The sequence below is a fragment of the Panthera uncia genome (genome assembly GCF_023721935.1).
Source record: "Panthera uncia isolate 11264 chromosome B3 unlocalized genomic scaffold, Puncia_PCG_1.0 HiC_scaffold_1, whole genome shotgun sequence".
NCBI classification, from domain to species: Eukaryota; Metazoa; Chordata; class Mammalia; order Carnivora; family Felidae; genus Panthera; species Panthera uncia.
The window spans coordinates 41,923,134-41,938,730 of NW_026057582.1; the positions used below are offsets into that span (position 1 = coordinate 41,923,134).

Below are 15,597 nucleotides of genomic sequence, written 5' to 3' on the forward strand. Positions count from 1 at the left end.
GTCAGGTAATATTTAACACTAAATACAAATAATCACAAGATTGTTATAAGGAAAAGGAGGACCTATAAAACATCATTTTCAGTTTCTCTTGAGAGTATCCAAATTAGAATATGAAAACACATGCATGAATACTCGTTTATTTTCCCTTCTTTTTAGGCAGTTCCAGTCCTACACACTACAGATTTGATGGCTGCAATTTTCCTGTCAAAATAGATCTTTGCTCTAAAAGGGCCTCAAATTGTTATTTTTATTGAAAAAATTATCTTTATGCTTTATACAAACAAAACTCAAATATCCTGATATTGAAAATATTTTGGTTTCCTAGAAGAAACAAGCAGAATTATGCTGTATGGGGTGTGCTTATGAATGAGATGCATTTAAAAACAAACACACCTAAACTTGCAACAGAGCTCCAAAACTGTCTCTTTGGTTAACTACACACTTATTCCAGTGATTTCTGTCCTCATACCAAATCTTTCTGGAAATCCCTTTTTCTTTCTGATTGGCCTTCAAATCATGTGGCATACTCTTCCAAATATTTGACTTCTTAAAAATTGAATCCTATGAATATAAGATGGTTGATTAAGCTAGATAAAGTGGGTGTTATTTAAAGAGGCAATCAGAAAGTTCATTTTTTCTTCTGCAGCGTCTAACTTAGCTTTGAAGGCTTTTGCAAAGAGAAGTCCCCTCATTACTTTTCTAGCTATGATGGTTTCACTAGAATCATCTCTAGAGGAGACTAATTTGAAAGACAATATGTATGTGAATACATAAGCTGGTAGAGTTAGTGAAGTGAGTCTCATTTTTAAAAAATGGTCAAACAGATTCTAATGGCTTTTGACGTAAAGTCATGATTGGTGGCATAACTAAGTTCACTGTGTTTTAGCAAGAATGAACTGCTTAAAGTTAGAAGTCACCAGGGGACTGTCTGACATGATCAGTTTCAGGATCATATTAAATTCTCTCTAATCTTTTTCTTTTAAATTTTGCCTAGAACTTTATCAGTTGTAGATTAATAACACTATTTTGGATATAATTATTAAATATAAATAAATATATAATTAAATAATTATATAATTATTCTTAACCTTATTCCAAAAATGACTTGAGGAAACTAAAATAAAGGATATAATAGCAATAAAGATTGAATAAAGATCAATATAATAGGATAAGGTAGTATAATAGAATAAAAATAGATGCATTGAAATAAAAAACAAAATAGTAAAAGGAATACAATACAAAAATAATAACCAAAAATATATTTTAAAAGCTCCGGAAAAGGTCAAATAAGGTCAACATGTCAATTCTTAGTCTTTTTAAATAAATTTTTAATGTTTGTTTATTTTTGAAAGAGAGAAAGACAGAGCATGAGAGGGGGAGGGGCAGAGAGAGAGGGAGTCGCAGAATCTGAAGCAGGCTCCAGGCTCTGAGCCGTCAGCACAGAGCCCAATGCGGGGCCGGAACCCGTGAACCATGAGATTATAACCTGAGCCGGTCAGACGTTTAACTGACTGAACCACCCAGCCACCCTCAGCTCTTAACTTTTAGTTACCAAAGCAGAGAGGAAAATTGTGTGTGTTACAAGAATGAGTACGTGTGTAGGTTCACTTACTGTGTGTGTGTGAGGAGAAGCAGTGAGGCTGGTTAGCTTCACTAGATGAAAATCTACATCTGACTTCGCCAATAACACAAACTTTTAATTTTTCTGTGCTGCACTAAATGTGGGAATTCAATATATTGCTTTCCTCTATTTTGCTAAGACATTCCAAAAAAAAAAAAAAAAAAAAAAAGGACTGGAAATAATTGTGACCTACTTCCAGTTCACAAGTCCACAAGTCATTAATAAAATAGAAACAGCTCACATTATATGAGGGTGAGTCGAAAGGAACGAATGAGGTCACCTATGCACTATCCTCTTTATGTGTGTTATGTCATTTAATTCACATACCAATCTTATGAGGTAAGATTCCTATTTTACAAATGAGGACCCCAGGCCCAAGGTTTACTTACATGAAGATGGTATTTGAATTGTGTCTGCCTAACCCAAAAGGCAGAGTATATACTCCGTAGACTACACTGCTTATCAGCCCCTCTGAGGACTTGACTGAAAAACTATCTCAAGTAGCATAATGAAGAGCTATTCCTATTTTAGATTCCCTAAGTGTCAAACTTTGCTTTTCCAAGAGCTCCTAAATAATTTTTGTGCACTCATCTGTGTCTCCACCTTTCTGTTCACCACTTACCACCTGAACTATTATTTACTCAATATTTTTCTTTATGTGTATTCATTTTTATTTTTTAAATTTAATTTTAATTCCAGTACACTTAATACTGTTATATATTCATTTTTCATTTAAATTTAAGGAGGAGACTTTATATCACTATTAAAAATGTAAAACCAGTGTATTTGCTAGAAATAGAAACAAAAAGAGAAATACCTAGGAGAACTGTGGGTTCGAGCAGCCCCCGGGAAGCTCTCAGGCGCCACCAACCGGGCAACCATAGGGAACCCTCCAGCGCAGGACTGGGAATTTAGGAAGCCCCTCCCCTCCATGGGTGTAGGGGCGTGGTCTTCAGCGGGAGTTTCCTGAGGGTCGCATAGGCCTCGATGTTATCTTGTTCCTCACTTCTCCACTTTCAGACAGCAGGCAGAGAGACTCAGACCTTGGGAGGATGAAGGAATATACCCATTGCTATTAGCACCCTGCAGCCGCAGCTTATTGTACTGTATTCAACAGAGCTCATTTGGGCAAAAGGTCCAGTAAAACAAAACAAAACAAAATGTTCCTAGTCTGTTGGGAAAGAACAAACTATTTTCAACCCTTTTTAGCATTACTAAGATTTAATTGCCTGGTTCTGTAACTTCAGATCTCCAGCTAAATTTGACAACTCAAATGGTGCTTTAACTCAATAAATCAAGCAATTTGACATTAAAAAGAAAAAATTATGTTGTCAACTAAATCAATTTTTTTCTATTATTTATAGGAAAAAGTTTCAAGAAAATCCAAAAGATAACAACTTAGAGCCTTTGTATATCTTAGATTATAAATTCTGGGAAAGCAAGCACTTAATCTTTACATTTTTTCCTATAGCCTAGTACAGTAGGTTACATTAAATATGTGTTTCAGAATATTCTGAATGTATTCATTTCCTTACCAGACATTAGACTCAGGCTTAATCAGTGGTTCACCTTATGAAGAAATGACTTTCACATGTACCTATTAGTTATGAATGGCACAGACTATATCTTGGATGAGATACAGAAAAGACTTCCAGAATTAAGCTCTATCAATAGTTTGTGCTATTACTGCATTTGTTCAGTGTTCCTGTGGATAGATTTTATTTTCATTCAGTCTCACTTTTGGCAGATTGCTATTTTTTCAAACCTTATAATATGTAAATTTTGAGTGAATGTCCTTCCAGGAATAATGACAAATTGTTAAACTTCAGTGAGCTTTATAAAACTTACACCCACTCAGTTCTACAGCCATTTTATTAATTCCAAGCACCCAGTCAAGCAACGGAGTAGGCATTCCTGCAATATAACATAAAGCTGAACATTTAAAACCAAGGCCAAATAGGGGCACCTGGCTGGCATAGTCGATCGAGGAAGCAACTCTTGATCTCGAGGTTGTGAACTCAGGCCCCATGTTGGACATACAAGTTACTTAAAAAACAAAACAAAACAAAACAAAAAACAGCAAGGCCAAATGTTGTCCCAAATGGACAACTCATACAATTTGGAGAATCTGAAGGCATAACTGTCAAACTATGGGCAGAAACAGTGGCATGAAAAGGCCATTCTGAACATTTGCTACAGAAGGGAAAAAGCACTGATTGAATACCCATGCAGAAGACTTGGTATCCTTTAATACTCAAAATAACCCTATGAGGCTAGGAGGAAAGTGAAGATCACAGAAGTTAAGTAATTTATCCAGGACCACCCGGCTTGTAAATAGCAGAGATGGGTTTTGGGATCAGCTGTGTATGACTTCAAAGATCACGTATTTCCTCTACAGCACTTAATTATATGGATATGTTCCATATATGTTAATGGATATGCTCAAGATAATCACTTGGTATTCTTGGATACTAGCAACTCTATTTCATCAGTATAGGGAATCACTGAAAGCTGTGGCTTTATGGGATGAGAGGAGTCATAGCAGATCAGGTCATACTCTATTGAATACAATCAGGATCAACTCTGAATAGTGGGGAACTCACAAAGCCGTTGTAGAATGAATTCCAGAAGGGATTTCTAAGATGGAAATGCCCAGTGCTTTAAGGTTCACTGAAGCAGAACTGCAAAGAATGTGTCCTATGATGGGCAACAACTGCAGGCCTCAGCTGTTGCTGGCCCAACAGGCTGAGCCAAAGCTCTGCACAGTGTGTCTGAAGAAGTGTCATAAATGGTGGCATTTCTTGCAGTAGTGCTACAGATGGCAGTCATGGGGCAGAAATCACCTATGCTGAATGTGGACCGAACCACTGTTTGCACAATGAACTTTTTATATACACATGCAAAACCATAATCACTGAAACATCATTGATTTAAGTGGAAAGACAATCTGCTTTATTATATATTTAACATTTTGCTACTTCATTGAATCAAGACTAAGCTTCTTTTGTGGCATGGGGAATACAAAGATGGGAAGAGGTCATTGTCCTCAAGAAGTTCAAAATATTGGTGTGGGAAGCAGGGGAAAGGCTTGCAAATACATGAGACCAGTGCTTGAGAACTTGTATTTTTCTTATTTTACTTATACACATATATATGCGTGCATGTATATTTATTCAAATGAGACAAGGCTAAGAATGTGTTCCAAAGGTACCAGTTCTACTACAGGTGAACTAGAGAAAATTTTAGCTTATTAATTGACTATAACATATATTACCATATCAAGTTATATAAATTCTTCACTTATAATTTTCTTTATAATCCTATTTATACATCATCCTATTTCCTTGATATTACAGAGGCAAATCTCAAACTATGGATTCAAAATTATCAAGGAAGGGGAGAAGGGGAAACAAAATAGGGTAATGTATACTTAGTACGTAGAAGTGCTTTCATATATTACGTATGTTAGGGTGGAAGTTAAATATTGCAACAACTGTTTCGCTTAGAAATTTGTATTTATCTCTCCCTCCAAATTTCAGACATTTGGAAGCAAAAAATATTCCTTTACATGTATACACTTACCAGATGTTCAGGTTTCTGGAATTCTGTTTGTCAGATAGACCTACACAGATATGTTGCCCTTCTGATGCCCTTCTTTGTTTGCCTGGTGAACATCTACTACCACTTCTTTGAACAAGTTCTGTATTAATAAATGTATAGAAATAGTCTTCCATATTACAATGCTAATACATTGTGGGAGTTATAAGGTATCATTCAAAATCAGATATTATCTGTCTTTGCGTCTAGTTCTCGAGTAGCATTTAATAAGAGTACAATAAAAGTTTAACACTGAATTTTTATTGACCAAATTAAGGTCTCTGTTTCAACTAGATTACTCAGCAGTTTTTAGTTCCAAGTCATACCTTATGTTCAATTGTGTTTAGGCCTTTAATGTTAAATCAAATGACTTGTGCTTTTAATATGAAGGAAATACATATTATGGACATGAAGCCACTGATAGCCACATCAGTTAAAGTCCTCTTGCGGGGTGTCTGGGCAGCTCAGTTGGTTAAGTGTCCAACTTCACCTCAGGTCGTGATCTCACAGTTTGTGAGTTCAAGTCCTGCATCAGGCTCTGTGAAACCTGCTTGGGATTCTCTCCCTCTCTCTCTCAAAATAAATAAATAAACTTAAAAAAAAAAAAGTCCTCTTGCCAGTATTAACTAAGCTATACACATTACTAACCACTTTTCCTTGGTTACTTCCTTAGTAAAATCAGCGTTAGAGGCATTTGCTTTTTTTCAGATTAAAAATTTTTGTTTTTTTTAAATATGGACAAAGATAAGTTTTTTTAGTAATGTTAAATAAAATTCATTTAAAATATAAACTTAAATATAGCAATTCATAACTTTTAAGTAATTTTTATCAATTCTTTCTGGATTTTAAAGTATATGTTGTAGAAATGGTAAGTAATAAAATATCTGGCTAAGAGGTTCTGAATAGCCTACAGCATGTGCTAATGATCTTTGCTAATTGTGATAGATCTATTTTTTAGGCTGAAATGTAGAAGATTGACAACCTGTCCTATTGGTGAATCTAAGAAAACTGTCTTCAAAAATTAGTCAATCCATAAGAGACTGCAGAATACTGAATTACACTCAACAACACTTATTAAGAGACCAAGTAAAATATGGTATTTTAATCCCTGTTAAATACTATACTTTTCCTACTTCTAAAATATAAAAGTGATTTCAATTGTTCATTTTAGATAGGTGAAAGGCTAAAATTATTTCTGAACTTTTAATTATTAATTTCCCATCTTACCAGTACATACAATACTTCTTAAAATTTTTTAAATTTTATTGTTTATTTATTTTTGAGAGAGAGACAGAAACACAGAATCTGAAGCAGGCTCCAGGCTCTGAGCTGTCAGCACAAAGCCTGACACAGGGCTTGAACCCAGGAACCATGAGTACATGACCTGAGCCAAACCAGGCGCCCCGTTACTTCTTAAATGTTTAAATGTTAGATTGACATGTTATCATTTGCTGTCTTGTCTATTGTCAACTTAGTTTTTATGAAGTAGTTCAAGATAACTGCAACTCACAAAAGCTCTCACAATTATCATGCTCTTTCTCCAATACACATATTACATATTGTTACACATTCACTTCAATAATTTCACAGCTGTTTTTTTGTTTTTTTTTTGGTTTATTTTTAGCTCATTATTTCTTATGCATTGTTGTTTTGGGGAAGAAAATTTTACCAAGCATTTAGAAGTAATTGGAAGGTATATTCAAGCAAATGAGTCTTTTCTTATGGGATACATTTCTTAGATGAAAATCTTCAAAAAAGAAAGTATTAAAGTCTGATACTTAAATATTTTGAAGATAGATCAGAAACAAATTAAGTTAAATTGTCAGTTATTTTTCTAAAATGTACACACAGCTCATTTTTATTATGACTCATGCACTAGGCTAGAGAATAGCAGGTTGAAGATGCAACAAATATTCTTTGAACACTTCAATAAACACAATGTAAACATTCCCTTTAATAATGTTTCCTTTGTTAATACAAAACTGAGTGCATTTTTCCCTTGCCTCTGGCTAAGCCATGACTAGCTGAGTAGCAACAGCAGAGTGCTGAAAGAATTTTTCAACAGTAATTTGCTTGTTCTAATTTACTTTTCAAGGTTGATGATCAGGAGCATTATGTTGCTTGCAAAAAGATCTATTTCTATTAATTTGATCCAGTCATTCCTGTTCTCATCATATTTAGTTTCCCTGGTAGCATTAAATGAATCAGAAAGCCACTGGCACTTCAGTTCTATAGTTTATATACAAAATGAACTTCTAGATCTTTAAGAACAGAACTGTTACACCTGTTGAGAAAGTATGGGTACACTGAAATGAGGGACTCAATGAAACCTCCGCCGTTTGCTCTTCCAATAGAAATGATCCTTCTATTTAGCAGACTTATACAACAATACTGCAACGAAGCATTATCTGTTCAATCCTTTCTTTAAAGAAATTCTAAGAAGCCTTGGTTTTTAACTTGAACACAATCATCACTCATCAATAAGATCAATACATAGAACTCATATGTAATTTAAAATTTTTACATGGTGCACACTGAAAAAGGCTTTATCAAATGTATAATATTCTAAAATGTAATGGGAAATAATCAAGTTATTCTCCACATCTCCAACAAATTTGAAAATCGCTAAATGTTTTCCTGATCTCCTTTCTTTGAGGGAATGTGTATGGTTAGTTCCAATGTGTATAGTTCCAACATTTAAAGAGTCCCAGCTAAGTGATTTGGAAAATTCAATGGTAGTATTTTTCACACTACTGGCAAAGAAAAGAAACTCTTTCTTCAATCACTGGCAAATGAAAGAGTTAACAATATAAATAAAATGGATTGCACTTAATCCAGGCTATGCTTCTAAAAGGGAAAAAATCACAGGGTTTAAATATAGTCATTAATTATCTCTTTATAGCCTGCAGAGGGCACTCAAGTCCTTTGAAAGAAAAAGTAAAAATTTTAAGAGGGATAATAATTTTTTTATTTTTCATTTCTATTATTAGTATGTTAACTAAGCAATATTGTTTTTACAGAAACTGTCATTTAAAAAGAAGACACATATAAAGGAAACATACAATTTGACCTCAAACATTTAGTGGATTATTAAGACATACAAATTTCCACATGTCTTACTGGAAAAAACAATTTAGCAGGTGGTTTCCATCCCAGGGTACCTGACAATCCATAAATGGCGTGCATCTTACATTAGCACCACACTGCCAACAATTACACAGATTAGTCAGGGCCTAGAGAAGTCAATCTGGACCTCAGAGTAAACTGATCATACAGAAAAGGCATTGACTTCTCCAGGCTACACATAGACAATATTATCATCTCCATAAAATAGCTGATGAAAAAAATTAGAAACTAGTTGAAAAGGCTTCAGTTCCTAAGAGCTGTAACCGTCTTCTAGAGTAATTGCATGAGTTCTTTGGCAATTTTCATTTTAATGAACCTCTCCATCACTATTAATAAATATGTTTAGAGAGAAGATACTTGACTTCAATAATCTTCCTTTGACATGATACACAAATATTTCATAGGGAAACCCACCAAGTCACACATACTAACATATACATTATACAAATACACACATACATATGTATACACGTTTGATATAGTCTTTCTCTGACAGCATATTTCAAAATACATTACATTTTATTAACTAAATATTGACTGCATAGAGTAGTAATTATTAAAAATACTAGTTTCTTAGCAACATAGCCAGGGGATCCTGCCCTTCCATCTTAAGTCTTTTTCTGCTTTTCAACTTTCCTCTGGCTAAGTAACTTGGTATCAAAAGATATTTCAAAACAGATTGGTTACTAAATTGAAACTAGAGAGACTGATTCGGCACCAACATGAATTAGATATGCATAAGACATTGTTTCAATTTAGAAACTGGATCACAAAATGTTTGAGCCAAAAAACGTGTAAGAAAGTTATGTATATATGCAACTTACAATGCAAACTGCTACTAGAATAATGAACAATTATTAAGCATTTAAAAAATGCCCTGTCAGTAATAATAAAATTAATAATAATTTAATACTAAAAAACAATTTTGTTACACACCATTGTTTCTTTTTTTAAGAGTCAGTCTTGAAACCTACTTGAAATATACTTGAAAATAAATCTCCAAATTTGATATCTTGGATGATAAATACTGACATTGAGGTTGATAATAGTTTTAAGTGAACTTCTTGAGAAACCTAGCATAAAACACATCTTAATATTTTATTCTTAAAATATTGTGCAAAATTACATAAAATATTTTAAGGTTTAAAGTTATGGAAGAAGAGGTACTCAATTAAATGAGAAAAAGGCAGAAAAAATAGTGAGCAATACAGTGGGAGGCAGTTATTTTAATAATTTAAAATAATCTGAATTGTTTTTATAATGGCATCATTTACCTTCATAGAAAAAAACATCATTCTGAAAAAGAACATGATTATCTTATGATGGCAATGTAACAAGCCTTTTTTCCTCAAGAAAGAACAAAGTTAACAAATAAAGCTTTGAAACCCTAAGTCTTAAGATGAATAATTGTGTATTACATGTTTCCCCCATTGGATTTCTTTACCACATAGCATGACATTTTTTTTTTAATGGGGGGGAGGGCGAGGAGAAACCATGCAGTTTAATAAAAATAGAAGCATTTTCTCAGCCTAAGTTGTAGCCATTGCTTTGATTTTGGGTTTATCGCAGGGCCAATAAGTATACACTCTAGTACATGAAATAAAACTAGAAGATATACTTAGAATATAGTCTTTGTTTCTTCTTTCTTCAAAGCCTATGTTGCCTAAAATCATTGTTAGTCAAAGCAAAAAGAAATGTTTGTTCTATTACGTAAGAAATAAACTTCATTTGGTATTCAATTGACTTTCTAACTTAGCAGACAGGACTTTACATCTTCAAATACTGAAAATAAATTGCATTCTTGGCCCTTGCTTTAAAAGGTTAGAGAGAATAAACGCACACCCTGGTAGTGTTCTAGTGATCTCCCTAATCTCAGTTGCACTTTGTCAGAACGAGGTAACTGGTAGTTAAGTGAAATACCCTAGATCAAAGGGGGATTAATCACCAACTGAATCCTTGCTGAATAAACCTGTCATTCAAGAAAATTATTTCCACTGAACTTAGCAGAGGATTGAAGGTATTTGCATAACAGGGACCAACGTACTTCAGCCAGGTTAAAAGGTTCAGAATTCATCCCATGTTTAGCTTTTTGCCTCCTTTTCCTTTCAGCAGCTGGGTACAATGGTTTCTAATCTGATAATACAGCTAACTATCTAAATGATGTCAGAACAGGAAAGTATTGCAAAGTTTGGATGAGGGATGGATCAATTTCACTTTCAGTAACTCCTAAATCTGATTTGTTGGAATTTAAGATGTAATCCTAAAAAAAGTCCCTTAAACCTGAGGACTGTTTATTAACATCCCTTTTCTGACCTTTGTCTTAGAAACGACCGTTCTGCTATGGCAGCAGTCCCCACAGAGGCTCTGGATGATAACTCGACCTACCTACCTCTCAGGGGTGGTACAGGGGTATATGAATATCTATAAAGCAGCCTGAAATACTATAATACAACATGAAAGAAAATATTAGTTGTTACTGTATATAAAATTGTGCTTTGAAAGATCTTAAATCACACAATGTATAAAAACGACAATAATTTTAACTGAGAAACACTGAGTTGGTGTGAAAAAATTAGTTTATGAGACAGACTATTCTTTAATCAAAAAAGCCTTTTTATATAAATAATTCTCTTAAGAATTCCTGAGAAGGCCATTTACTTCAAACCTGACGTTCACACTGATTATCTAAAAAAGAAAAGTAAAAAGTGCCCACCAGTGTAAAGGTATTAACTTATACTCTAAGAGTACTGCTGGCTTTATAAAGTTTTAAAAATATTGTTTAGTAAAAAATGAAGAAGGGTTTTATGAAAATCATGAACTATTTTTTTGAGTCCGTTTTCAGAAATTTAACACTTTTTGTACCTTTGGGGTCTACTGAAGAATAATTACCCTTACGACAGACATCAGATTTCATAATCATATTTTGGCACTAAAAGGGAATTTAGCAATTTTGCGTCTAGAGTATGTCTGACACCATCCAAATCTTTAACTGGAAGTAGATGCTCATATTCACCACAAACGCAAAGCATCTTTCAAGTTAAAAAATGCAAAGAATAGTTATCAAAGAAAATGAATAAAATCCATAGTGAGATAATTTTTTAGAAAATGATTGAAGTTTTAACCCAAGAAAGGACTCTTAAGAGTGTCTTATAGCTTAGAATAAGAACATGTCAATCACGATTAAGCTTCTGGAATCGGAATCCCTTTGAAATGCAGCTGTTTCTTCTTTAATTGTGGCAGCGGACTCTGAAGAAAAGAAAGGTCCAGCCTTAAAGATGAGTAAGGAATACAAAATAGCTCAGGATTAGTTGTGGAGTTCAAAGGTCGCTAATTACACTAAGGAGTTCCCAGACACAGGGAAAACATTAAACAGGTCACCTACCAAACGGGAAACAGACTTTGTCTTCAGAAATTATCCTGAAGTGACAGGTTTCTAGACAAAATCAAAAGCATCACAGTGTGCCCAGCTGATCTCAACAGGATGAAAACATGAGTTGGTTTTAGTTCTGTAGCATTATGTTAGAATGGAATGGCAACAGATGGCATCAGGTTCCCCTTCGCCCTATACTTTTCCAGGACTCCCTACATTTTCCTCAGGCTTCTAGAAATGTCAAACCAAAGATTCACTGGTTTTTCTGATAGCTTGTAAGGAAAGTTTTCCCTAGGGGATTATTATACTGAATATCTGTGTACTTACTAGATAAATGCCTCTTGCCTATCGTAGTGTACTCTACCCAACATTTATACAATAATCAAGATGTCCAAATGGCTCCATTAATATTAACATAAGTTAAATGTTAAGCTTCCCTTGAGTTTAAGAGAGATCAAATAACTTAAGGGAAATGGCTTTTTCCTTCTTTCAAAAGAAAAGTTTTTACTACTGATTATCTATGATTAAGCTAGAATAATAAGTTAAAGTCCTGGTCAGGCAGTTATTCTATTTTCTTTGTTACTTGGGATAATTTTGAACATGGAGCATTCTGCCATGATAATGCCTTGAGAAAATGAGAATTTATAATGAGTGAGATTGACCCTAATTTAAAAAATCATATTTTAAATCCTAAATTTATTTGCAATATCCCTTCAAACTATCATCGCTCTCTTTCAAGGAGTTAGAAGCTTTCTTTAAGCTCTTCCTTAGGAGACTCATTAAGAAATAGAAACCAAGAGATAATTTAATTGAATATTAATCTGTAATGCATATTTTTTATAATGCTTCTAATGCTATTCTGTAAAAAGAAACTTGACATGGATTAAGTTTTAAGGATCTTGAGATTTCATGTTTTCTTGAATGGTCACTTTAAGTCCAACTTGACAATGAACTGCTTTGAAAATAGAATGAGACATATAATTGTAAAGACAGGTAGAGAATAAAGAGTACAGGTGGTTCCTAAAGAAATCAAGAGAATGCTAATAAGAAAGCAGGAGTGACAAAATATGCCACATGAGATTGAAATAAGACTAATACTCTCTACTCACAGAACAGCTTTTGAATTTTTACCTGAATTCATTAAGAACTTTCATATAATAAACATGAAAAACAGTATTATTCCTAAACTTATTTTTAAAAATTTGCACGCATTAAGTGATCACAAAAACACTATGCTCATTTTTTGAAGGTATCCCACTCCTCTTAGTATGCTTATTGACATCCTGAGCAAAATGTTGTTGTGGCAGATTAGTAAGTTCACCTGAAAAGTAAAGTAACTCTAGAACAGATAAACAAACACCTTATATAGAATTATGCAGATTCTTTATTAGTCAATAAGATAGTTCTGATTAAGAACAGGTTACTAATTAAACAACATTACTTTGTTTTCATTGACTGTTTTTTTGTTTTTTGTTTTTGTTTTTTTTCCAAGAGACTGACAGTGGTTTCTGATGTGGTATCTGGTATTCTGCAACAACACATTGTACTAGGAGCTTACTACTCAGGTTTGAAAGGTTAAAGAGTTTTTTTATCTTGCACACCATCTACAATCCATTGGGAATGGCTGCCTGCACCTTTGCAATGAGGAGACTGAGCCCGTATCCAGGAAGGCTCAGTGGAGAAAGAAGCCTGTGACTGATTGGTCATGTCTGCCACAGGGACAGGAAAGAGCATGTATGGTAGAGTGACCCAGGACTAGTCTAAAATAAGCCTAAAGTGAATCATGACTGTTTTATGCTCTGAATCTTATTTGAATAAAATCAAAGGGTAACAAAATAGGAGACATTAGCCTTTAAAATGTTCTTTCAAACTATGTCAATCTAAAAACATTAAACAATAACATTTTTATAATTAAATCACTCAATGATTTTTTTTCATTCATAGTTTATATGCATACACATTAAAAATAAAAGACAAATGATTTGAACTATGTTACCATTATATAAATCCTATTTAAATATGAGATAATTACAGTAATAATGATCCATATGTTACTGGAGCAGGAGCCTTAGAATTCCAGATGTAATAGTCAGAAGAAATTAGTTTCCGGTCTATAGAAAAAGGAAATAAATGGTAAGACTGTATTATCTTAACAAAAATTCAATGAGACAGCAAAGTCATGATATTTTAGAATTGTGGGACACAATTATTTCAAGAAAGGCAACACTCTGAAATATTCATTTTAATTTCACTTTATCAAGGCATTATAATTTTTACAACTTTAAAAATATGGGCTTATTAAATATATGAATCCATCTTTGAGCTTATGCCAAATTTATGCCAATATCCCTTACTCATATTACTTCTATCAATTTTCTCATGGTTTCCCTAAATTGTTTCTTATGGACCATTATGTCAACTACAAAAAAACTAAAAATTTTTTATTGGTTTCCCTTCAGTAACCTCTTTACCATGGTCCTAACTCTGATCTTACTATTCTTTTCCCAAAGTTTCAGAGATAGAAATAAATATCCAACTTTCTAGTAATAGTCTTAAAAAGTTGCTTCGATGGTTTCTTAAAGTTCTGATCAAATTTAAGCTTTTTGTTTTAATACCTTTATAGCTTTGAACAAATGACAACCTCTCCGAACTCAAGTTTTCTGATATGTAAGTTTGAGATAATAATGCTCACTTGGAGCTAGATCCATGTAAATTCTAGTTATGACACATATCACTAAATATCTAATTCTGCCTTTTTTACCTTCCTTCTTCATAATGAAGAAGATAAAGGTAGGATGTATTACCTTGTTATTGATTTATCTTTTTCAGTCTGAGAACCTAGTAACATCGAAAGGCAACACAGCATATTGGTTAAGCGCGCCGGCTCCAAAGCCAGCCTGCTTGGTTTGAGTCCCAGTCCTGCCATCTACTACGTATGTGACCCTAACCCCCACGTTCCATTAGCATCCTCATCTGTAAAATGGAGATAATTCTTACATAGGATGCCATGAGGATTAATGAGTTAACACACATAGAATACTTAGAACTGTGCCTGGCACAAGGTGAGCAATAACTGTTAGCTACTATTACTTAAATAAACATTATTATCGTCGTTAATAGTTTCAGAACTAAGTTATATATTACAAAAATAGATTTTACTGTGAAGATGCACAAAGTGGTAGTCATGTTCTGAAACTAAGAGAGGAAGGAAATAAAAGACTGGTCATAATTATGCATTTAAAATGATCTTTTATTCAACATAGTAACATATTAATTTATATTAAAATATAAATTAATTACATTAAGAAGCAGGTATATTACTGAAATGTCCCATCCTATATTATGTTCCCTGAGAATTACTACAATATGTTAATATTAATAAGATACTTAAAATATTTTAGACATTACCTAAAGAGACAACATAGACAACCTAAAATATTGTCCCACAGTCTAAAATTTTATCTGTTTGCATTCAGTATCCCATAGATAGAATCCAAAATATTTGTATTTAGACAAAACCACTGGTTTGTCTAACCTGATATATCTCATATTTTGCCCTCATTAAAAAAATGCATTATGAAGACTCTTTCATGTTTATGCATTTCTTTAAAATACAACCAAAAGAATGATGAATGAGAGAACAGAGAAATCCTAGGGAGATAAAGAATATGACTTATTCTGGTTACATTACACAGAATTTATTATTGCCATTCACAATTGCTTAGACTTCTATAGTTCTAAGTTCTGTAATTCTTTTGAAACTTTCAAGTACAAAGTCCTGTCTTATCCTACCTATTTTGGGGACTACAATCCTTAGTTTGAGAACTATATATCTGATTTTAATACCTTTATTCTTCTTAATACATGAGGTAAAGAGGTCTGC

General features: G+C 33.4%; 1 protein-coding gene across 2 annotated transcripts in view; it reads right to left on the reverse strand.

The window, feature by feature from the left end:
• Positions 1-2,360: 2,360 nt before the first annotated feature.
• AP5M1 (adaptor related protein complex 5 subunit mu 1) overlaps positions 2,361-15,597 on the reverse strand; it is a 29,648-nt gene continuing 16,411 nt past the window's right edge. Inside the window, exons 8-9 of one of the 2 annotated variants that reach the window (XM_049611547.1) lie at positions 13,747-13,825; positions 2,361-2,664 (exon numbers count right to left, since the gene is read on the reverse strand). In XM_049611547.1, coding sequence (XP_049467504.1) covers positions 2,574-2,664; positions 13,747-13,825 — 170 coding nt within the window. In that variant the 3' untranslated portion in view covers positions 2,361-2,573. Of the gene's footprint in view, positions 2,665-9,550; positions 13,826-15,597 lie in introns of those variants that run through there. The other variant, XM_049611549.1, reaches the window with a different exon arrangement.